Consider the following 25,895-nt stretch of genomic DNA (forward strand, 5'->3'; position numbering starts at 1 on the left):
AACGTAGCCTGTCAGTTTACTGTGAGCTCATGGGATGGGATGAAAGATCAAAAGCAGCCATGCAGATAAACCACTTGAGTGTTCTCCAGTGGGAAGGAAGACAGCAGATCAGTTTAGAACATTGGAATTGTACGGCAACTCATTTCAAGAGGCTGGTGGGGGTCGTGCAGCATTTTAAAAAAAAAAAAAAAAAAGCAAAAACGGAAACTCTGGAGCTCCACATTCCATGCGTATTCATCTTGTCTTGATTTCTTACTTTCATCCCACTATTCTTTATAGCCAAATTTTTTCAAGCTTCCTTTCCCTCTCATCTTCTGCTTATTTGTAATCTGCCATCCTTAAGCCAGAATTCCCACTGCTCCTCACTCTGACCTCCTTTTGCTTTAACTTCTTTTCTGTCATCTTTCAATGCAATTAACACTTCATTTCTAAGTACTATTTCAGAAGCTCCCCCGATTGTGTGATTCAATTAATGTGAAAATTGTTTAATCCAGAAAAAAACATCCTGTGATAAGAAGCCAGCGGCAATACATTTACACTGCCGTTAATTACCAAGATTTGCCATGTCTCCACTTTTTTCCTGCTCTCCTCTGCTGGTTCAACATATACCAAATGAGCACTTTAAAATCCTGATGTGTCAGTTTCTATTTTGCTGGTTGTTGCTACACAACACAAGACCTCGTCCAGTATTTGAGATTACACTGAGCAGGTCTGTCAACTGTTTTAATACATAACCAGATGTTGTGCAGTGATTTTATTTTGGAAGGATCAGTGTCACGTAAGACCTAACCTATTAACCGCTGCATGACTGGGCCAGGGGGAGCGGAAAGCCAAAGCTCACAACAACACTCTGATCCCTCTATTTCCAGTCCTGTGGGTCAGAATAATGCCATGGAAGCAAACCATCAGGCAGTGACAAACGTGCAGCCTTAGATCTCTTGGCCAGTCCCAGAAAAGGCTGCCAACACTCCACAGCTGGCTGGCCCAGAATCTGCAGATGATTTCATTGGCTGGGCCCCCGCTCAAAGGCCCCGTCACCATTCTGAGTTCATTGTCTGGGGCCCAAAGGTTTGGGTGTCAAAACACGGAAACAGCTGGCAGCGGAAACACTACGAGCGCAACAATACACAAAAGTGACCTTGATGGTGGCTGCATCCTGTACAAGCAGGAAGAACCTTCTGACCTTGTTAGGGTTTCTGCCTTTTATTCAAGTGTTAACATGGAAAAGGAGGTGATATGTTGGAAGGAAATAGGAGGATGAGGATGAAAGAATTAAGGCCCACAGGAGGAAAGCAATGTAGGGCATAAGTAAGGAGTCAGAAAAAGATACCAAGAAGAAAATAATCTCACCAGTAGGAAGGTCCTGGTGGTGGGGTTCTTGTTCAGCTCCATCAGTAGCCGCAAAGCCTTCTCGTGGTTACTGCAGTACTCACCGTATACAGAAAATCTCTCCCTCTGCAAAAAAAAAAAAAAAAAACTCAAGTCAGGACTGCACTCCAGGGACTTGATGGCATTTTTAGTAGCTACTTTTATGCTTGAATGATGCACTGAGACAGCTGATAGGAGAAAGTTTGACAACACAGAAAAGAAACTGAGGAGACAGTCCCAGATTAGTTTGGCAGTCTAACATGATTCTGTTGTATTATCAGAGAGCAGAGTGGAGGATAACCTCCCTGTCTTGGCTGTCCAGATCAGAATAGTGGCTGCAGCTACACAGGGGGATCCGAACTAGTCATTTTTGTTCCATTGTCACTTTCAAACTGTGCAGTTCTGAATGCAGGACTGGGCCGTATCATCAGAAAACTGCACCAACACTCTGAGAAAGCTGCATGTGTATTTTTTTTTGTGATAATGAGTTTTATACTGTATGCAGTGCAGCATCCCTCAATGCCACTCTTTCTCTTTTCTGTCATAATGTAAATACTGTAGCTAAAGGTGTGGCTGTAATAACTGTAACATCTTTTAGGTGGCCAGAAGAGAAGTAACTGAAAAATAATGAGCAAATTAATCAAGGAAAAGGGAGCCTTTGTGGACATGTCTGACATGACGTCTCGACTACGTGTGATCTTTCTCATGTGTACACACCTGGTTTTAAACCACCAAATCTCCCAATGAGAATATCTGATGTTAGACACAACTCAGTTATATGTATTGACATGATACTGTATGAACGCAGTTGAATAGAACTTTCATTGAACTGGACTGCATTCAGCTGAAATACGTGAGTGACCAAAAACTGATGTGATCCATTCAAGAGCTCCTCGAATGGTCTTGTTTAAAGACATTTCCCACTTCATGTGCTTAAGTTAGTAAAAAAAGTTCAGTTTATGATGGTTACGTCCGCAAAGTTTCTGATCACACTTAAGAGATACAAACTGGACTACTGTCTTGTACTATGTACGTATAGTGTATGTAGCAGATTGTCTAATCAGGGGATGATGAAATGACTCCTAAACCATAAATACACATGAACAGTATGTTCACTTCTTTACCAGAGGAGGAACCTTTGTGTTATTTGAGAAGTCTTAGATACGGCTGTACGACTTGAACAAATATACTATAGCTATTTGGAAGACTACTTATTTGTGCCTGTTTTTAAAAAGAAACAGTACTTTTACGTCCACCCCCCTCTGATCATGCGACAGTGTAACTACAACGACTTCTGTCTCTCAGAGAACATTTCAAATCCCTACTTGTACATATGTACCAACAGCCATCAACATCCTTTGTCACACTTCTCTTTTTCAAAGCAGTCAACGTCATAGTGGAAATAAATAAACTGCGTGCCGAGATACAACACTTCCTTTTTTTCTTAGGTGATAGCATGACACTGTGCAGCAAGACAAAACAGCCCTGATGCATAAATATCTATTCTCTGCAATGTGTAACACAACACCTGGCCCTGTATATACAGTGTGCATTAACATGCATTATTGATGCAGAATATTAAATAGAACAATGTACACACAGTATCACAGTTGCAGTTAACTTTAGTAGGTTGTTAAAGCCTATTGTGTATTCTTAACTGTGCTACAGTAATTGGGATGTGAAACCCTGAGCCTGGTGGGGCCTAATCTTGAGGTCTAGAAACTGAAACGGTCATTTGAAACAGCCTAGTAAGTGAAATCCAAAACTGCAGGTGCTTGGACGTCACTTTCAACTTGAAGTGAAAAGTTGTTGCCTGAAGGCTTTGCATTTGAAGGTGGTCTCTTCATAATACTACAAAAGCAACAAACAATATTGAGTCACTGAGATGAAAGAGGATCGTTGAATACATTTATGGGTTCTACAAGGTAAAACAACATCTTTAAAATAACAAACTGGTGCCAGCATCCTGTGCAGGCACGGATGTGCAAAAGAAGTGTGCAAGTGGTTTGACTCCCACACGATCTTCACAAAGTACAATATGTCACTGCTTAGTGCATGTGTGTTTTACATGGTAACCCAGTGGTGGTGACAGAAAAAGCCAAAGAGCTCTTTTTATAGAGCTCTGCCTCTACTCGGCCCTCTCCTTTGACCAGAAGGAGCTGAAAATCTTTTGTGGATGTGAGCAGCACGGTGTAAACGGTGGGCAGTTTCTACCACATGGGCTGAAACACAAACACACCCAAAACCACATTTGGCAGCAGATTCCAATCCAAAGCACCACTGGGAGCAGCAGCTGGGCCAGCATATGGCGTGAAACCCCAGAATCTGTCAAACTGACTTAATACAACACACAGTCAGAGGAATCATTTTGCTCTATTTGTTAATACACAGATGAGTCTGATAGTGGCAACAGATTGTGGATACATGTGTAGAGGATTAACCTGTTGTTCTGCCTGTTTGTTCACTCTAATTCATGTATATTTAACACAGCTATTCATCACCGTCTGCACTATTCATTAAATCAACTAAACAAGCTGTGGTTCCTATTCATTCCTATCAATAAGGTTTTGTTTACAAGGTAAGTGGCCTTTACCCTTGCAGTACCATATGATAAAAAAGCAGGCTCCCTCATCCATCGCAAAGAAACCACTGTGTTAATAAAAATTCACTAAACCATAATAGCAAACGCAGTGTGTGACAGTCATGCTGGCTGTGTCTCTCCTCGGAACCGTGCCAAATGTTACAAATATTAAATATGTGTGTGGGTGCATAACTTGCAGTACATCAGACCAACACATCCGAGAACTCTGCTAACACACCCCCACCCTTTTCTGGTTGAAAACACGCTTGTCATAGATTTCAAAGTAAAATAGTCAAAGTAACCAGAAATGAGGCAAAGATATCATGTCAAGAAAATATCTGTCTATGTATCTGTCACAAGACAGAGGTTTATTTATCCATCTTAAGTCATGTCACCTTTGTCTTCAGTGACAAGCCGGTTCAATAACTCCAATTAAAGCCCAGAGGTGTCCTACACTGACATCTATTTTATCTTATACAGTCCGGTAAACAAATGGCCAGTCAAATATTTTTTTCCTTTAAGTCCTGCCGCAGAAATATGCTACCTAGCAGAAACACTATGCCGTGATGACCTACCTACAATTAAAGTTTTAAGTGTATCTTAAGCTGTAGCCATTAATGGTTTGTGGCTTAAGTCTGGTTTATACTCCCACAAAGGGTCTACTGATGAGGACTACAGGGTTGTTAAAGTTAGTCCGCAGCCAGTCACTTGTGTTTCTCTGTGTACTTTGACTGTGTCTAATATCATTTGACTGGAATGGTGAATTTGCATCAGCAGTTACTTTTTCTGAAATCCCTGCTACACAGAAAAGTGGAAAGAAGTCTGAGTAGATGGTGTGTAGAAGGCAGAAGGAGGGAGACATTTCTGTGCTTCTCCGACAACTGAGAGACACCCGTAAATCTGGCTTTACAGAGAAGACAACCGTTGAATGCAAACAGGCTCACTACCACTGTGCAGATACCGCAAGCATCGGTGCTGCTGATATTATGCTACAGTAGTGAAAATTAAATTAAATTCACAGTAAAAACAGGTCATCTTGTTTCATACAATAATATCACCCCAACTGTTTCTGAAGACAAAGACTCATGATGAGTATTACAATGCACTACAGAGTATTTGTATTCCCTGCCAAAGGGTTTGGATAACGTTGTGGAAAACATATTCGACACTTTGTACTTTGTATTCTTCAGAAAGTAATTGATGAAAATGACAATAGCCCACAGTTTGAACAGGCTACATTATGAGCAAAAAAGTTCAGCACAGTGGCTTTAAAGCAGCGTGGAACTGGGGGTTGACTTTTCATTAAACAATGGGTTGCTACTCATTAAACCAGAAAACCAATTTCTTCCTGTCTGCTTTCTTCAATTATTTAGCAAAGAATGACAACTTGCTACAACTACACTGGACATCCCCAGGTGCAGCAAACACAGTGACATGATTCTCTTCCAGAAAGACAGTGTCCCACACAACCTTCTGAATTAAACTGTTCCTAGTGTAAACTTGAGCATGACTCTGACTCTGAACAAGTAAATGTAGCCACTGTGCACACTTCCAATCCTCCTGGATATATTCAGCAGCGGAACCTGAAATAACCCCTTCAGCTCTCAATCATCATCTACATTTGAACCATTCTGTTCACAAAAACAGTATGCCTATTTGGAGCTATGTTTACAACTAAAGGCCACTGCAAGGTATTTCCTTTCCTCGGGTGACAACAACTACACAGTCGATGCATCCGGTCCGAAATTAGCTTATAAATGTAACTGGGGCCTAATTGCGAAGCCTTCATTTCTACTGAGCCAATTTAAAACATCAGGGTTACTATGATAGACTGAAAGACATTAGTTGTACCCAGAATAGCTCAATGACTTTGGTTGTTCCTTTGATAAACATAAGTCTTTATTTGAATTCTTCATCACTGGAATGTTATTCCTGAGGCTATATGAGAGGGTAGTATCACACGCTGAGGAATCACATCAAATCAAAGCATAATGGCTGCAGTTCAGAGAGTTCACAAAACGCATAATGACACGACTGTTGCTTATTGCACAGAGCTCACATATACATTCCCAGAAAGAGAGCAAATATTGATGTCTCTGATTTCTCCTCTAACACTTTTTCACCTCTGCAGAGTTTGAATAATTCTAAGCCTACCGTGATTTTTAAACAAGGGCTTAACATCTGCGTGTGCATGTGTGTGTGCGTGTGTAGACTAATGCACTTTAGTTTTTTTTTTACATCTGCGGCCTCCCAAGCCATCTTGGCAACATCTGACTTTGAATAGCAATGAATCTTCCCACTTTTCTTCACTAAATGTGAGTGGCAGACAGTCTTATGGAACAATGCAGGAGGTTAATCAAATCCCAGTCATGGTGTTGACCTCTGTTCGCGGTCAAGGGCTACGGCTGGAGGGCACCAGACGGAGCCAAGCGATTGGCTGAGAGGTGTCAGTGCTGAAGGAGACAAAGGTCATGGGTTGGTGAGGGAAGTGTAATTGATACGCAGTAACAAAAGATGGTGTGTGGGAAGCTCAATGCTTCAACCAAAAGACACACAAACAGTGGCACAATTTTCAGACTAGTCTGCAATGTAAGAAATGCAGTGAAAAGACGAAACCAAAAATAAAAACTATGTGCACAAAGTTTTTTCCCTTTCGTTTTTTGCAGGTTCAGCACATGGTTTGTTGGTTTGAGTCTGTTTCTGGAATTTCCAGTCAACAAATATTTAAAATCATTAGTAAGATAAACAATAATTTAGCATACCACAGCAATGACAAACCAAGAGAGGGACTGTGTTTCAGTTAATAAGTAATTATTATTCTGATTATAATGGCTCACAGGCTGTAGTTTTTATCACATGAAATGGTCTTGAACACAAATGCTCAAATTTTTATATCTTTTAAATTTAATTTAATTTATACAGTTAACAATGTCAGTGTAACGTGAATATTTTTTGTTTTGGACTGTGACTTGTGTTTGTTTTTCAGTATTTTCTGAAAATGTATAGACTGACGAGTCAATTAATTCCATAGACATATATAATAAATAGTTTAATTAAAATGAAGCTTAACTGTATGGATTTCTGTTTATATCATGCAATTATAATCGAGAACCCTATTAAGACATTACTTTACAAAGCATAGAACTCGTGATGATAGTCGTTCTTACTTTTGTTTTATCAGTATGACTCATCATCACACCAGTACCCAACGCTGGCTACTTCTATATTCATATAGAAATCAAAGCACTTGCCACCTCCCTACTACCATCCATTGTGCTCTCAATATTTGTCAGTCTGACCACAGAGCGATGGAAAGAAAAACATGCTGAGCTCCTCTAATCAATTCTCCGCACTGACAGCCTGAATGACCGTGACAGTTCGCACATGTGTGAAGATACATTTTGATGAGCCAATTCAGCCGCTATCTACAGTCGTGATTAAATGTCATTCACGCCACACCATTGTAGAGGACAGATAGTGACTGACTGTGTAATGACTTCTCAACAAAAAGTGGACGTCTTTCATAAGAGGTCTGCGTGGTTTCAGGTATAGAGACATTTAAAATCTGCTGTGAAAACTGAAACAGAGTCAGTACTAATATTTAAAAAGAATTGCTTCTCAGAAACTAAAACTCCAGTCTGCAACACTATTCTCTAGCTGTTGGAGCAGACTGATACCTGATTGATGTATTTTGTGCCTTAGTGAAAGTGAACTAAGGATTGTTTATCAGAGAGAGACAAGCAGAGAGCGAGAGAAGGAGCTTGAGATTGAGTACTACCAGCAGCAGTATTGTCCCCTCGCTGAGTGACACACCATCTCTTCCTCCCCGGACACAGAACCCTCTTTGTTTGTTCCTCAGGGGCCAAACGAGTTCAAACAGAGGGGAGAGGGGTGGCTGGGGTGATGTGGTGTGCATTTGGTGTGGAGTTGCAGAACGGAGAGGAATCACTGTTTAGAGGGATGGAGCATCTAAAGAAAGCGATGGTAGCTCAGACCCATGAAGAGCGCTGGAAGGAAGTGAGAGTCTTTTGCCTGACAGGATGCAGGAAAGTAAAGGGGGTGGTCTGTAAGGGGAGTGTGTTGGTGAATGGAGCGACCAGGAGATGGGAGGGGTGTTTCATGTGAGAGAATGAAGGGGTATTTTCACAGCAGGCTTTGCACACTTTCCCTGCATCTGTGGTTACGGGTAGCCCATGAAAAGAGTATGTGTTTCTGCATGGAAGGAGAATCCATGCATGCCAGCACATGTGTGCCCATGTGCGTTTATGTGAATGTCTGCTGTTTTGTTTTTTTTTGTTGTGTGTGTGTGCGTGTATGTGTGTCATGCACTTACAAACTGGAGAAACACATGTCCCAATGCATGCTGAGGCTGGGGTTCAGGCTGCAGACTGGCCTCCACGGCAGACAACACCTCCTTGTGCAGCTCCAGGATGTCCTCAATATTTGAAAACAGAATCTATACACAAGAGGATGATGTAAAGGGACACAAAGGAAGGAAAAGGTCATGAGGATGGGTGGGAAGAAGAGGTCGAAAAGAACAAGGAAGTGACCCATAGAGGGACACAGGTGGAAATGAACAGAAACAAGTGTTTGAATATTTGATATGAGCATGAGTGTACAGAAAATGTTTTTTAATTATCTTATTTGCAGGGTGATATTTCATTCCCACTACAGGCCATAAAGTCAGCAACAAGTTCTTTTAAATGGAAGACGGTGATGTGACGCCATAAACTGGCATTATAGTTATTCTGGTCTCAACTTTTTCCTGTGAATTGCTGACAATTTAGGTCACCACTTTTGGCCATTTAGTGACTTATTTCACTTGTAGAGTGCAAAATTAGCATACCTTCACATGTTCAGGTGAGAGACACTGTTGGTCATCTGCAGTTTGTCTGATTCTGTGCAAAAAGGCCTGAGGAGGAAACAGAAACAAGTGAGATTTTAAAATAAGCACTTTTATTGGTTGGTGATATAGAAGAGCACTGAAGACTTTTCATCAGTGAGGACATAGTTTTAAGCCTCCTCTATGTCTGGTTTGCTAAGTTTGCGCAATTGCATACCATCTCTTGTGCATACATGAATGGTCTGGAATCTGAAGTAGGTTGCATGTACTTTTGGTTTTGAGGAAACAAATACCGCATGTGCTATATTGATTTTACATGATATGTAAAGATATGTATAAACACATGCCTTTGACAGTCACATGTACACTGAACAAAATGACCTTTTATGATGTGAGACAGACATGTCCCTGTTGTTTTGCTGTCCCCTACATACCGCAGTACTTTGGACTACAGGACAACACATGAAAGTTTTCCCATTGTTGAGGCATTTAAAGCTAACTGTATGGATCTTCTGTAGAGAAATCTAATGCGCTTGAACATTTAGCAGCTATAAGACATCAGCCAAACTAAGCGCTTCACTGTTGCAGCGTTCTCACACACTGCTTTACCAAAGACGGTCATAATGGGTTCAAGTTGAGCTTTGCTTAAATTGTGGAGTTCAGTTAGTGTGTGTGTGTGTGTGTGTGTGTGTGTGTGTGTGTGTGTGTGTGTGTGTGTGTGTGAGTGTGTGTGTGTGTGTGTGTGTGTGTGTGTGTGTGCGCGTGTTCATGCCTGCCAATCAGAATCCTAACTTGGAAAAAAAGAAGAGAAGGGAAGTGAATCTGCAAACAGCTTCTTTTATTCTCTCTTCCCCATTTCTCTGTCTATCACACTGTGTCTGGCAAGCTTAACCTGCTTCAGTATGTCTGCCTCATCTCCAGACGCCAGTGCTCTCTTGAAAAGAGAGGAATAGAGGAAAGGAGATCTGTATCCCCAAAGCGACGAATAAAATTCTACTCCTGAAACCTCCTTCATCTGGCAGACTCCTTCTGTTGTGTCTGCCTGCATTTCAGTCTGAAAATTGATAGCTTGCCATGTGGATCAGTGGTGTTACAAAGGAAAGAAACACTGCATTCAATGATTTATCACCAGTAACTGTGAAAAGTGTTACTAACTACCGACTTGTGCTAACCTCTAAGCTCTCACCTGTGACTTCAAAGCTAGTGGTTCTAGTTAGGGGTGTCCTACTTTCAGCACTAGTACTATCATTGGGTAAGATATCGGATTGTCCTCACATGATAGTGCTTTACAGCAACATACTGAGTGCCTGTCATCCTAGAAACTGGGTTTACAATATGTAACAAACTTTAGCATTGCAGTTAGATGCCAGTAATGCACCTCCAAGATGGTCTGCCCAGAGCCTACAATCATCAAAGAAAAAGAAGAAGAAGAAAAGAAGATGACACTTGGCTCTGATAAGTGCTGCAGGTTGGCTGTGTAAAGTTAGACCGAGTTATTTTTTACAGAAACAGATAGAGAAGTGGTTATAGACAGGAAATGTGCTTAAACAGCGAGTGAGTGGCATGCAAAAAGGTCAAATGCGAGACTTTTAGCCCATGTGGTATACACCATTTGAAAATTAGGTTTTCCTTATTTATGAAGATTAGTCATATTGCTACATGCGTTTGTTTATTGCATTTGTGTCCCTTTTTAGTGCAGCAAATGGATTAACTCAACAACCAGTAAAAACATGACCAAACATTGATGCCAAATGTTGGGTCTGTATTGACCAGTATTAGAGTACTGAGGTTCATTATCAGGTGCAAACAAATTTACTTCCAAGTAACTGACAGTGGTATCAGTAGATTTAAGGAGGAAGAATAGATCTAATTTGTAATTTGGGTCAAGTTCTGTAATTTATACACAGTCACACATAACACCAGCCTGCTAGTTTACTTACAGTAAGTCACTGCACTGTAATGAAAGACTGACACTTGTAATCACACGTTTGCTCCAAAGATAGAACTCAGCAGACCAGGAAGCAAGCAGCAAGTTTATAATTTCCTCAGAGACTGAAGAGTCTTAAGGCAGATTGTCCAGATTATTTTAATCTTTACAGCTTTTACTGGCTTATTTTGTACTGAAATAAAAAGTAAAGGTAGTTAGCAATAGACTGTGACCTAGTTAATTAAAACCAATATCAAAGGGAAGCAGTAGTCATCATGTTCTCGAATGGTTTTGGGAGGGAGCTGATTGTGCTTGAGGCGTATACTAATTAAATCTCCCATATGGCAACTTGTACCGTGGCCACACTGGAGGAGTCACTCATGTGAGAGATTGATCCCCGGCAGGAGAGACGAGAAGAGGAAGGAAACAGGGCTTTTCCTTGGTGGCTTTCAGACAGGGGAAAGTAGAGGGAGTGCGGGAGGGAGGGATGCAGACATGAGCAAAGACGGCAAAGGACGAAAACATTATTGACACCTTAGACAGCTACCATCGAGGCAGGATTCACTTCTTACACAAATGTGACACACAGATGTGGTGATAGGAGGATCAGCGGGGAGGATGTTGGGAAGACGCAACAAAGAGCTCCTTTCATTTCAGGTCTCCCCCCACAAAGCGGCCGGACTGGGCCAGGGTTGTATTGGCTGTCTTCATTGTTCCATCACAAAGCACACAGGTTTATTTGGAAAGAAAACTGGAAGCTTTCACTGTCTGTCCTCCATCATGACAGAAACGTGAACTTCAGAAGAGCCAGAGTCGAAAACAGCACAGAGAATAAACAGAGCATGCACACCAAACATGTCTGAGTTTACTCAAATTCTAAATCTTAGCAGTCCGTACTGTTCTGAGTCCATGCTAAAGGCCAGTCACAGAAACCTGCAGCACAACTATGGGTAGAACTGGAAAGATGTTGACATTTGATGGACAGCAGTTCATTGTTCTTGGAAAGTCAAGCACCATAATTACGTAATCTACAACCCAGGTTGATTTTCGTATTTTTTCTTTAACATTGTACGGTAACTTCTTGCCAAGAGAACTTACAAGTCAGTGACTTCTAACTTTGCAGAAGTCAGAGCAACCAGACTTGTTTTGACTTCCTCAACAATCTAAATTTGTAACTTGGTATGTGACAGGTTACCAGTGCTCACAAACTATGTGTGTCTTTTGTTAACATGTTGCAATTGGTTATTTACCAGTGTGAAAAACAAACAAACAAAAAAAAAAAAAAAAAAAAAAACAGCCAATTATTTGTAATGGTTTACTAACACAAAAGAAGCAGCTGCCCTTGGTTGTTGATATAGAACAACCTTCAGGTAACCCTCAGCATATTAAAAGTCACACATCATTTGTGCAGAAAGGACAATAGCTCTGAGCACCTGACGTTAAGTTATTCAGACATGCATAATAAAGAGCCATATTTCTACAGTGTGTTCTTAGCTAGTTGTTATTGGAAAGAAAATCAATTATGAGAAACACAGTAGTCATGACAAACACTCTAACTCTGCTCCACCCACTGGATGCAGTTGTTAAGCTAATTACTTCTCAGTCGACATGCTGAGAGGCAGCAGGATGCGGCTGAAGGTCCTTGTTTACTTTCATATGTCCATCTCAGGTGACCATTTCTGGCTCTTCTCTGACCTCAGCACGTTGTCATCAGTGAGTCGAGTGTGCATGAATAACAACAGCTCCGTCTACATTAGTTCAAAGGGACACACTTATCTGACATCTGAATCAGTTACAGGCTGTTCTTGACCACAATTGAGTATGGATTTGATGTAGATGAAATAGGAGATGATTATGTTTGAAAACAAACTGCCTTGTGCAAACTGTGGTGATTGAAATGAAGGATCATAGAGCTCAATAGATAAAATGGAGCAATGTATTTGTATATTGTATTTTTTGGCCTTTCTTGTGCAGGTTTTCCCTCACAGCAGACTATGTGCGTAAGGTGCCTTGATACTCTACAGCAGCTAAAAATAGAGATGACATCAATCAGTGCGGTAACAACAGTTGGTCAGATGGGACACAAATTCAGTTTTTGATACTCTTGGACTCATAATAATGACTCAGATAGGGCCTCAGCTGTAGAACGGAGCACAACAAAGATATTGCACATGATGGTCTCTTGCCACAGGGGCGATGGGCTGTTAGGGGAAACTGCTCATGATGCAATCCCACAAGAGACTAGCAGCAAGACCATGAGGCTCCTTGACAAACCACAAAGTAGCTGTCAAGTACAGCACTAATGCAATATTATACCACTATTAAATTATTGATATTTCAATATGGTAAACCCAGGAAACTCTAACATCCTGCCCAAAGGAAGTAGCTGAAAGTTTCTACACTTTTACACTTACCATATGCTTTTATTTCCTGAGTGCATTTAACGCAAGAAAGAATAGATAAGGCCATCTTCATTTCTCTAGTGATATTGGGCGGTGCACACATACTGTTTATTCTTCCATATCCTCAGCCTTTAGTCAGGTTCCATTCATAACAGAAATACCTTCTGAAGGTCACTCTTAAGTGCTGACAGCAATAAGAAGGTATTAGCAAAATGTCACCGGTTATTAAAATGTCTTGGCTTGGTCTTTTTCCATGTACCTGACAGAGCTACAGCAAGAAAGCATAACAGTTGTATTTATATTCTGTGATTTAAATGTTAAAGACTAAAGCTACATTTGTTTAAATCAGCTGTTTATTACAGTAGCCAATGGAATGTAGGTCCTAGGTTTTAGATATGCAGACTCAATGATCTCACTTAAACCGTAAGAAGCAGTTCTAAATTACCCAGAGTTCCCAGAAACAAGGCTGTCAGCTTTGTATAGCACAGTAGCTTTTTGTTGGCATTTTCACAGTTCCACACCCCTTCCTTTGCACTCACTTACCGCTATACAAGGGTGTTTTTACACTTGAACCAACAAAAGGTTTTTCTGCACCTAAGGCAGAGTGTTCCGTTCTATTTATATATTTTGTTTTGTCCAAATTTCTGTACGTATGTTAATGCCTATTGTACAGGCCACAACAACGAATTCATTGCATTTGGAAACAAAAAAATGCTTTCACGTCCACAGGAAATGTAGACAACAGTGATCATAGTTCATATGATCACAGAATGCAAATACCACAGCCCACAAAAGGTGGGTAAGTTTGGTATAAGTATGCATTGTTGTGAGCTCATCTGAAGGGGCTTCCGCATTATGACTGACTGGTGTCAAAAACGTCCACATGAACCAATACACCACTGTTCTTACAACAAAAATGCCACGTCTGTGTTACAAAAGCAGCACATCAAATGTGGCACAGACGGCGAATAGATTTGTCAAATATGCATGTTTCAAAATCTAGTTTCTGTCCACAAAGAATTCTCGTGACATCACTTCTCCTCCCCCAAAAAACATGAAGACATTCTTGTTTCAATATAATGTAACTAGGATGAAGTAAGGTCAGGGGATCCCACCAAGCCGACTCAGTGTCCTTTCTTATGCAACAATTTATGTGCAAGAAAAGCTGAAGACAAGTTAAAAAGCCCCAAACTGCAACAGAAGAATTGTGCACGCACATCCGTGTTTGTGTGGCATGCAAACAGGAAGTGAAAACAGAGCAATCGCACAGAACAAAAGACAATGTTTTTTTAAGACACCGAAATCATGACAAAAATGTTGTTTCTTTTCAAGGAGATAGGTAGAGGTCCAACTCAGCAGGTCAAAAAAATAAACAGTCAGCAGATTGAAGCAGTGCCTCTAAACACAAAAGCGGCAGATGTCCTTTCTGGACAGGAAGTGCGGCTTTTGTGAAAAGGAAGTACATGACATGGGCACTAATTTAGCGGTGTTCTAAGTAATGTTTCACAGTTTAGTGCTAGCGTGCAAACCAAAATGTAACAAACAAATAAATCTCACTGTGCTCTGAACACTGGAAATTATTTGTAATGGCAGTTATGATTGCAAAATAAAAAGTTGAAGCTACTGTTATTATTTGGTGTGAACTGCAAGGAACAAATAGAAATTCAAAATCACAATTTAGTGTTTAGCCATTATTTTGCTTCGCATCTTAATACATAGCAGATAGAAAAATCCTGTCGCATTCTGAACATCCTGATTTGTATGAGGCATATGAGGAATAGTCTCGTACTCAACAGCAGAAGTCTCAGTGTCAGTTGGACGGATGACTAAATGCTGAGGTCTATCAGAGCGACGAGGGGCCAGACAGGAAGGTGTGAAGATGAAGATGGACCATATGCTGGTGTGGGCTCAGTATTTGCTCCACTGGACAGTGAGTAAGAGGCCTGCTGCCTTCACGTCTGCCCTATCTGTTTCTGAGAAGAAGCCAAGCTATTTAGCATGATGTAACATTAGCTTTTTTGGAGAGAAAGTTCATTACTGTGAAACGAGATGATTACATGTCTGTTTACATGGTGGAAATCCTAAATATTCAAAACGGTTTCTTATCACAAGAAATTCAACACTGTCATAAGCACAATAATGGAAACCAACAGAAACATAACTAGAGAGAAGTAAGAAAACTTCATAAATTGACAAACAGAGTGGAGTTTCAAAAGCTGCGTTTTATTGGTAGCAGGGGATGTTCTCTTAAGCATCACTCAGAGTCAGGACTCAGAGTCAAAATTCATGTTTATCATTTTATTTAACACAGACTAACGGGAAGAGGGATCCCGCTGCATGTTGACTGTCAACTCTGAAGCTGTAGTTATGATGTGTTAGACTGAAAGTTGTTTCTTGTGTCTCATACAGATAAACAAGCAAAGTGACAGTCATTTGTAGCTGTAGCAGTCTTCTAAAATAGACAAACTAAATAAAGAAGCAGCGTTCAATAAAAGGAGGGTATATTCCTGGACTGGAAATGAAGATAAGTGATGTGTGTGGTGGCTTTGGCTGCCACTGTGCTGACAGTGAACCCAAGTGAAGCCAAAATGAAATTATTTTGATTTTTTATTAATTATTAATTATATTTGCATGTGGGAAATCAATAACAAGATGGTGTCACTGTCACACGTGTCGACTCTGTCCTTGATCATTTTTTTGATGGAACAAGTCCTTTAAAGAGCAGTCTTCAAACTGCGTTAGTCTTGCTATTAGCAGACCAATCAGATTGCACCACCCTATGCACATCATTACTTTTTAAATACTAAATTTGATTATTTCCATTAGGAACACAGCTTTTCCGCAATGTGAGTAAAGATCATGTCAATGAAAGGAAAGCTGGGACATTTTTCCGTTCATGTAGCCCATGGCTACATCAGCATTCAGTAACAATGCTGGGCCATCTTACTCAATTCAGATATTTCACAAGAGACCCTGTATATCAAGAACAAGCTAAAACACTTGTCAAGTTTTTTTCCAGCAGTCCCTGAGAGCCCCTTTTCAATTTGCTGTGGTTCCCACAACTACTAAAACCCTCAAACGGAATCACAGATCCCTAGATTCAGGACATTTCTATGCCAGTTCTCAGGTCACCAGCCTCAAACTCTCTACCCCTCCTTACCCAAGAGAAAACAACAACAAGCTAAAAACAATGCATCCATTAAGCATCTCTCTTTTTGGAAAGAGAATTGGGATGGCGAGCCACAAAGGGAGACAGGGCAGTTTTGGAGAGGGAGCGGGCCATTCTGGGGTCGACATGGCATGAAATTGAATAAATAAATGAAGAAATCCCCTCTTTGTGGCCTGAGTGCAGCAGAGCCAGAGAATGACCCGTGGCGTTGCCACAATGAGGAACCCCAGCAAACCTTAGCAGACTTCTTTCTCTCTCAAGCCGTAATTCACATCTTTCCCCAACCCTCCAAAAGTTTCCTCAGCTCCCCCTTCACCCACCAACCAGTCCCTTGCTGTCTTCCAAGAGAAACCCTTTTTGGCAGAGCCAATCACCAAAACACAAAGTCTTCTTTGAGCCTTGTCCAATTTTTTTTTCTCCCCATCTCACTCACTTCCGCTCTGAAGGACTTTAAACTTCAGGGTTCTTTGAGCTGCTCACATGGGCGGAATCTAAACCCTACAGGGGATGAGACACTATCTCAACGGCACAAGACAGACAGACAACGCTGGACCAGAGACTTCCTGACTAACTTGTTTCATTAATGAATGAATTACACATGGTGGGCATTTATAATAGCAATAGAGGTGCCAAATCTCACAGCCTGAATCTGGAGGAGCATTATACTTTATACATTATACTTTTAACTATGTACGCCTCACATATGTGTACATTTAGAATATTGGTTGTGCGCCATAGGAAATTATTGTTATACACGAGTGATATCAAAATCAAACATCAACAGTAATGGTAGGGCAGTATGGGGATGTGTAAGTTTTGTAAGCATACATGCATGTACAACATGTGATTGCTGCAGCACAGTGAAGAATACCCTGGTGAGAGATCAGTGTCATTAAAAAAAAAGTAAAAAATTTATTGTACCAATAGTGTATGTGGTCCGCCCGTCATCAGACCTGCAAGCTGCCAATCGTGTGTAACATAAATTTCCACAAAATATATCTCCAAATTTAAAGACTTTTTTTCACAACCCTGTTGATAGTCAGCACAGACATTTATAGCCACACATTTGTACTTTAATTATATTTCACCAGTGCTAGGATTCAGTCCTCTTTCTGAGCTTTTTTAGTGTGGTGGTCATGTCGACATGGTGTATGTCATAGGTCACTTTCATTATCTCCAATATTACTATTATTATTATTATTATACCTTATATTATACACACAAAGAAAATCAGTTTAAATGCACTATATATGATAAAACGATTCAAACTTCCACACCAGCTGGTGGTGCTGGTCTTTTAGTACCGTTTATGTTCAACGCAGCTGACATGACATACTGTCAGCACGGGACATTGATCAGCACAGGTTTATCTATGAAACCTTTTTTCTAAATGGCTTTCCTGTTGAGGGTTGACATGTGGTGATCTGTAGAGAACATCTTGGACCAGATTGCAGAGGCCATCTGGACGCTTGGACGCATGTTTTTTGGTGTCAACAGACGTCGGGATCACAAACTGGATCAGAGTGGTGAGTGTGGTGCAGAGTGAGCCATCAGATACGCGTGAAGCTTCCAAGCACAGACCAAAGGCCAGCTACAGAAAAAAGATGTCACGCATCATTTTAGCTAAAACTCCATGATACCTGTGCACTTGTTTGCTGTCATGTTTATGGCATAACCAACCAAAACCATACTCAGAATGCCACATCTGACATTCAGCTGGGCAGACATAAACCGTCTGCACAGACAGGAGGAGGAGATGAAATGGTGGCTGAGAACCAAATGAATGCCTTACACTGAACAATAATGGTCATTTTGCAAGGTATGGAGGGAAATCAGAGATATCACCCTGCCTCAAACTTTACCAAACTGACAGAGAACATCACCTAACAGAACTGTTTCTGTCTGAAACTTTCTTTTCTCTGGAAACAGTAGGCAGCTGACCTATATGATCTCTCAGCTTCGCATTACAGCTGTCACAACTGCAACTCACTTCCAGAAGTGGATACTAACATTTAGTTTCCACTTCTGAAAGTGATGCTTCCAGGTTCATTTTGATTCACAACATTCCCTTTAGTGTGAATAGAAAGTTCAGAAGACTGAGAGTGAAAGTCAAATTATGAGTCACACATAAGCATATGAGAACAGCGGCAGTGGCAAAATCCACGTTAAAACAAGGAGTAAATTCTCTTTTTGTTTTTTAGTCACTTCACTATCACGTAAAGAATCTGGTAAATCACAGCTGGAAGAAAACATAAACGGACTGTGATAACTTGTCGAAGTGTGATACAATTTTCCAAAAGGTTTCCTGTCAGCAAGTAGGAACAACGTCATCACAGTAATTGCTCATGAATGTATGACTCAACCTTTCATAATGCCATGTTCACTGGCAAAAATGTCACCACAAAGAACAAAACGCCAAAATAAATGCCCTCCAGCAACCAAGCCCAAGAATTTGTCTGCTGCTGTCATAAACAGTTAAGACAACACAGTCAGGCTCTTCATTGCTCAGTCGGGTTAAACTACATAAACAGCCAAAGATCTCCACTAATTTGTTTGCAATTGAAATTGTTTACCTTAAAACTAATAAAGCCTTAAAGCTAACGTTATGCCAACACCCTTTCACCATGTTTACATTACCACACCACTCTATCAAGCCACCACATCTGCATTTTTATATATAGCAAAGCTTCTTCTGGCAAAATGTACAGACTGCATAGTCTTTGAGAGGAAGTCTGAATAGTTGGCCAATACTGAGAGTAGAGTCAAGTATGAAATCTAAAGTGATGAATTATGTTCAAACATTGTACTTTTAGTTTATGGCCGCTGTCACACCTAGGCTGCCGAAATGGGCCCCCTCCCCCATGTTAGTCCATTTGGACTGAGGTGAACAGAGGATTTCTCTTCATGATGGAACTAATCAACAGAGCTGAGTCTGGTTACAGAGGGTGGCCTTGCAGTGAGAACTCACATAATCCACTGGTCAATACGACTACTCTTAATTGGTTCTCTAGGAGAGAAACTTTCAGGTGAATAGGTCGTTGGATGCCTCCAGGACCCGTCATCTCATTTGTAGGTGGCTGGCAGCAACAGTGCATTCTCTTAACATTTATAATAGATGCTTGAGCTTGTTCACATACAAAACACAAGTACATGAGACACTGAACTGTAACAAAGGCTAGTCACACTGGGCCGCTGCTGATGCTCCATTTTTGATTGATGATTCTAGCCTGATTTCCTGGAATCCAGCCTTCCCACAAAACCAGTAACAAAACTTTTTTGCAATTGCATAGTATTAAGGGCATGTCAGAACTTTGACTTACTTGCTCTGAACAGAGCGCAAGTTAAATACATTGTAAAAACATTATATCAGTTACTCCCTAAATGACAATGAAATATAGGTGTGAAAGCTCCCTGACATACCTGTTTCTGTAGCACGAAAAATGACAGACAACCTTCTGTGTTGTGTGTGTGTGACATGTGTCATATATATTGAATGGCTGGCAAATATAATAAAGGCGAGGCATTTAATCTGACCCAACAAGACATCAAAAGACCCCGTAAGACAAATTTGTCTTGTGGTATTTGGCTAAATAAATATATTTGACTTGGCTTGTAATCTAATCCAGTCTCTACCAAACATCTTTGACATATTCTGTATCCTCAGTAAGCTTTGCGATACGTTTTTTGTATAGTCTTTCTGCAGTTTGGCATTGGGCATGACCTTTGACCCCTGGAAGAAGCCACACATCTGGTTATACTTGCGAAAACAAACAAACATCATAAGCCTGCTTCCCTGGTTCGTAAACCAAATAGGAAGCTCTCTTGGGAGAGCTTGTGCCAAGTCATTCTGCAGACAAGCATCCACCGTAGCACTTCACTGTGCATTCAGAAACATGCAGGACTGCTACAGCACCCAGTCTGCTGCCTGAGAAAGTGCATGTCTCAACTTTGTCCAGGCCATGATCTCCGAGGGGACATTACAGATCTCATGTTGCCTGGCTTTTACAATTCAGACCAGGTCACTGGCTGTATCATGTGTCAGTCAGTTGAAAAGAGCAACGTGGAACTTTTCACATTCTCACTTTTAGTGTTTGCACCAGTCGGAGTCCCACAGAGTCCCAAACAGTCTCTCCGGTCTGCATTCCATGATTTAATATTTGACACAGAGAAAGATACGGAAGCTGACGGAAGTTGAGATTTGGGTCTCTTCAACAGCATAACCACTGAGGAGAACTTGAGGAAAAATGTTTGATTCATTGAACATTTACTTTAACCAAAAATTGGTCATGTTCAAATTCCTTTCTACTGCTGTACAGAATCTGCTTCCTTGTTTTTATTCGGTTCAGGCAGCTTATTCTTCATGGAATACTAACATTGTGAGGACAGCCAAAAGGGCAACAACTTGTTGGGGGTTAAAATCTGTTAAGACTTGATTTTCGTGTAAAGGGGATAGTGGGGTTATGGTTAGTTTATACGATTAGGCAGGTAGGACCTAAAGGGCTAGGGAATGTATAATGCCAATGGAAAATCCTTGGCATTATACATTCCCTAGTGTGTATGTGTTAACATCATGCCTGTGGGTGTAACAGTGGTTTAGACTTGTTAACTTGAATTCTTAAAATTCCTGCTGCAGTATTATGCTTCAAAGAAAAAAATAGCTTATCAACACACATGTGACTACAAAAACCATCCGGATTAAGAAACTGACATTTATTCCTATTACACTGTGTCTTAGTCTGGCAGACTACAAGCCACTAACTGTCCAGAGTAAGATGGAAGGGTGCACACTGGCAACTTAAGGCATTCATTTACATCATAACACTAACGTGGTTATGGTGCATAAACTACAGTTATCAAAGCACAATTGATTTAACACTAGGTTAGCATATTTATTTCACTGACTTATAATAAAAACCCTCACAAAGTCTCAGCAGGTTGTCACAGTAACTCTTCTACCTGCTGTTAAAACTCCACAGGCCGTCCCCCACTCCTTCAACCCTGCTATATGTGAAGTGTGCCTGTCTTCTTATGACTTCAGCGTGGCTGCAATGAGTTGAAACCACCAGCGTTGTGGCCAAGATGAGAGTTAGAGTCTTAAGCTATTTATAAGCTCTAGCCCAGAGAAATTCAATGCCAGTCTTTCCCACCGAGTGGGGAGAGGCTGGAGAGATAGGACGTACCAAAAAAAAAAAGGAAAGAGGTAGACACAAGCTTGAGCTTGTAGAGGAAGCTCAAAGCTTGCTTCCTGCATGTGTGTTTTCTTGGGCTTGTACGCATGTCATCCTGTTAGCCAGTCTTGTCAACCTTATTAGTGAACGTGCAGAAAAATCAGCTGAAATACTGTATGTGCAGTAACATATCAAAACACAATTTCATTTAGCCACACAAACAAACAATATCATTAGAGGAGTAATCTCACATGTGTGTGGCCCAAAGCTAAGGTCAAAGAAGGCAGGACTTCCAGATGTTTCCTATTATCGAGACCTTCCTGGTCAACCTACCCGTTTCTGGCTTCTCAGAATCAAGAAGGAAGGTCAACAAAAAGCTGAGTAACTTATTGGCCATACATTTCCACTGTTGTGTTTATTGGACAGGATTCATCAGGACATGGGTCAGTGTGGTCAAAATATAAATCCAAACTGCTATTTTTTTTTTTTTTTTTTGGTTTTGATGGAAATTCCCTACCAGGTATGACTCCACTGACCATAACCCAGTGGATTAACAGGGAAAACCCAGTTTCCTGGAGGAAATCAACAAAGCAGTGCCCTGAAGAAAATCCCCACAAATCTGTGGCACTACGAAATGAACAACTGACACACAAACAAGAGAGTGTGTTGCGCCAAAAGCTTGAAGAGAGCAGCTAGCACCACACACTTGCAAATGAAAAGAGATCAGCCTGTTCAAATGAGACTCCTACTCCAAAAGTTAATAGACAGAGAATTGCAATGATAACACTGAGCAAAATGAATCCTGTAATCCCTCTTTTCACACTCCCAACCCCCTTCTCACCTCTAGTCCCCCCACCATCCCGACATGCTTCCCTCTAGCACACTGGATGAGCTCGTTGGCACTGGTAATTGCCAGGGGATGAGTGACATGCATAATAGCTTGAATAGCCAAAGCCGGATAACCATCTCTTTTGTGTGTCAGTGCAATTGCAGAGATTGAGGCACGATGCTGCGCAGGGGTTTAAGATCTAGAAGGTAGAGGAAGAGCACAAAGGGAGGTGGAAAATAAATCAGCGATAAGGCAGCAGAGAGTCATGTGGGTGAGCTGCCATTCAATCAGCTACTGTTCAGTTTCTTTCATGGATATGATTAAAAGAAAATGAGACTGACGAAAACAAAGCCATTAGGTGGCCACAGACAAGAGAGAAGTCGAGAGACAGCACTTATGAACAAATCTAAATACTGGAAAACCTGACCGAGAGTTCAGTGTGATGTTTTCATCGCAGCTTCTGTTTCAGCCATTCAAAACTTCTTAACCATACTTCATACTTCATAAACATACCACACATGCACAGTTAGCTCTCAACAAGCATCACGTCACAGAGAAATAGTGGAAAAAAACCTTATGATAACTTATGATAACAAAACAGCTGATAAAATAATTAGAAGATCGTACAATATATATAGCGGGTGCAGACTACATATTCCCAACCTGTCGACCCCCATGCTAAACCATTTTATATCTTTACTGAAACCATATGTCCTGAGCTCACACAGCCTGAGTTCCCTTATCAACACCACAGTGAGCTGCATGGTGACAAAACCCTGGCCCCTGCTGAGGGAAGGGGAGCAGGATCGGCTGGACTCTAGACAGAGAACGTGGGGGGTGGGGGGTTGGCAGCGGTGGTGGAGACTGATGTTTCTTTGCTCTTTATGCTTTGTTCGATGTAAGCCCCTATGCCACAACACAACAGCCACAGATGGAGATTCATTGGACACCTGTTTACACAGTGTATGTTAAGTATACATTAACTTGACAATGAATACATTCAAATAAATCTTCCCTGAACTAAGTCTTAGCTTCGGTATGGTTATGGTATTTGTTTAAAATAACTGAGAGCTGTTAAGTGAACTGTGTTTTCATTTAAGAGGCTGTAGTTTGCAGTACTATTGAACAGTATTGTATTGTACTGACACATGTTTTTATTATTTTGACGACCCCATTGTAGACAGTGGGCAAGGGTAAATAAAAGAAACACTTTAGCGTTTAATGCAGTCATCACTCTACACAGCACAACAAACTAAATCCTCCAAAACGACCAATCGGTGGAATTAATTCAACACTGAGTGAATGTGCTTATATGTGACAATGAATTAGGTCAAATGCATGTATTCAGCCTAAAGTCATGGCTGATGACACAAAAACAGTCAGTTCTACAGTAGAGATTTGCCATATCCTTTCTTACTATGCAAAATAGAAATGTTGTGTTTGTTATTGAGTGAAGGTCCATGTGTTGACTTTGAAAATGTGTGAAAAATCTTGATATCCATTTGAAATGAAGGGGATTCTGGAAAACTGATAACAGAAGATCCCTCAAGCCTGGCCACATTACTCGCCCGTTACCATACGCCCTGCTGTGTAAATCAAAAGACGCTGGTTCATGTGCACTGGCAGTGACAGCTTTCAGATGGTCACAGGAGAAAGCTCACAGAATTCTCTGATAAATCTGCAGGACTTCCTCATTATCACTACTCCCGGAACTGGGTTTGAGGGGGAGGAGGAGGTCAATGCATGTCCCTCTGCAGCCTGGACGGTCTTGCAACAGTAGATAAGGTTGAACTGGCTGTTGTGTAACTGAGAGGAAGAATTAGTGTAAATTTAAATCCATTCAATCAGACCAGGATTTGGCTGGTCACGTCATAGTAAACGTACAATATATGAGTATAACATCTAGCAACGCCAACTGACACGGTTAATGTTTGTGACACTTTTGCTGCAGCAAATCATCCTCCACACATGAAAACTATTCTTTCAAGCTCTTTGAGGAAGTCCCTTGGCATGTGACGGTGCAGAGGAAAGAGGGAACCAAGACCATGTTTGACAAATATTTGTCAAACATTGAAATCATCCTACTGTTCATAAGAAATGTAGAGAAAGTTTAAATAAAAAACAATCCGTGCTTGTCTTTGAGTCAGCAGGGTGCCAAAGCAAGTAAAAATGTTTAGTTTGGTTGCTGACATTTGACCTTGTTGTGGTGGGGAGGGGTGTCAAAAGAGAGGAGTAATATAAAAATAACCACAGTCACATTAAATGCAGTGAGGTTGGAGCTGAACACAGACTGATCACAACATCAGCTGGAGGCAGGGGCCACCTGCACTGCACAAGCACTAGAGACGACAAGGCAGGGGAAGAGGGGAGGAAAAGGACAATGAAACATGACAAGGGGAAGTGACAAACCAAACAGTCTCTTGCAGGTGGAAGCCATCTACAATGGCACGGTGTTGATGGCTGAAAGGAGTGTGAAAAATTATCAGGACATTCATTTATCAGGCAGCTGATGTTCAAAGAGCGACTAAGCAACAGTGCTGAGATGGTTTCTTAACTGTCAGGGAGGAAAAGGAGGCGTGGTGTCTGTGAATGCTCATATGCCTGAGGTGAGCTGTAACACACAATGAAGAGGTGCGAAAGAACGATGTCCCCAGCATCTCTGGCCATGTGGAAAAAACACTTGAATCACAAATAAAGGTGATGTAGGAGAATCCTTGACATAATTTGAATGTTTTCATTGATGACACCAGCGTTGCTGAGAGGCAGCAAGTTAGGCGCAGGTATCTCGGAGGAAAGCTGTCAAAAAACACTGAAGAAAGCCACGCTGTAGCATACAGCAAACAACTCTCTAGCCTGTAGACTGTTTTCGATTTATGTATAACAACATGGCATTTAGGATACGAGCAAACGAGCTTCCCGCGTGGACGCAAACCTAATACAAATTGATCATGGTTTATCCTTATTATTATTTCCCATTTATGCCATATGTATGTGGAATTAAAAAGCCAACTATTCAATTTGGGGGAAAAAACAAACAAAACTAGTTGTCTAATACAACGCTTTTGAGATGGATGAGCAAATTAAAAGGCAACGTTAAATTGAACGATTTATGTATGGAGTTTGGTGCGCAACGCTCAGCTCCTGTCCAACCCGAGAGCGGAGAGCGAGCGTGATCAGCGTGAGGGGTAATGTCAAACTTACCGACTGAAGGAAAAGCAGCGTCCGGACATAATCCCTCTCGGTGTTCAGAATTTCGTTTAAAACGCACAGTCTGAGGCGCTGCTGCCGGTCCGAGTCCTTGGCGGTGTGGATACCGTTTTCGTGATGCCCGTCGTCCTCTTCCATGGTGGTAAAACTCACCCCTCAGAAAGGTTGCTCACTACAGAAACACTCTTCTCCCTAGTATCCACTCTGTGTGTTGGCTTTTGGTCGCTTTTAGTCCATTTTGCAGCACGGCAAGTTTGCCCAAAACCTCGCCGAAGCGCTGATGCGCAAAAACGCACCACACGCTGGAATAAAGTTGACTGAAAGTAGCGAACAATAAGCAAGAGAGACTGAATGTGTGGTCGCTGCACCAGCTGAGAGGGAGCGAGGCATCAGAGAGTACA

The 25,895-nt window shown here is 41.2% G+C and overlaps 1 protein-coding gene across 2 annotated transcripts in view; it reads right to left on the reverse strand.

Annotated features, from left to right (window-relative positions):
- The window catches only part of prex1 (phosphatidylinositol-3,4,5-trisphosphate-dependent Rac exchange factor 1), a 75,604-nt gene extending 49,709 nt beyond the window's left edge, over window positions 1-25,895 (reverse strand). For both annotated transcript variants that reach the window (XM_047584995.1, XM_047584988.1), the window contains exons 1-4: window positions 25,489-25,895; window positions 8,796-8,861; window positions 8,283-8,405; window positions 1,351-1,455 (exon numbers count right to left, since the gene is read on the reverse strand). In XM_047584995.1, coding sequence (XP_047440951.1) covers window positions 1,351-1,455; window positions 8,283-8,405; window positions 8,796-8,861; window positions 25,489-25,632 — 438 coding nt within the window. In that variant the 5' untranslated portion in view covers window positions 25,633-25,895. The remainder of the gene's footprint in view (window positions 1-1,350; window positions 1,456-8,282; window positions 8,406-8,795; window positions 8,862-25,488) is intronic.

The sequence above is a fragment of the Mugil cephalus genome, chromosome 1 (genome assembly GCF_022458985.1).
Source record: "Mugil cephalus isolate CIBA_MC_2020 chromosome 1, CIBA_Mcephalus_1.1, whole genome shotgun sequence".
NCBI classification, from domain to species: domain Eukaryota; kingdom Metazoa; phylum Chordata; class Actinopteri; order Mugiliformes; family Mugilidae; genus Mugil; species Mugil cephalus.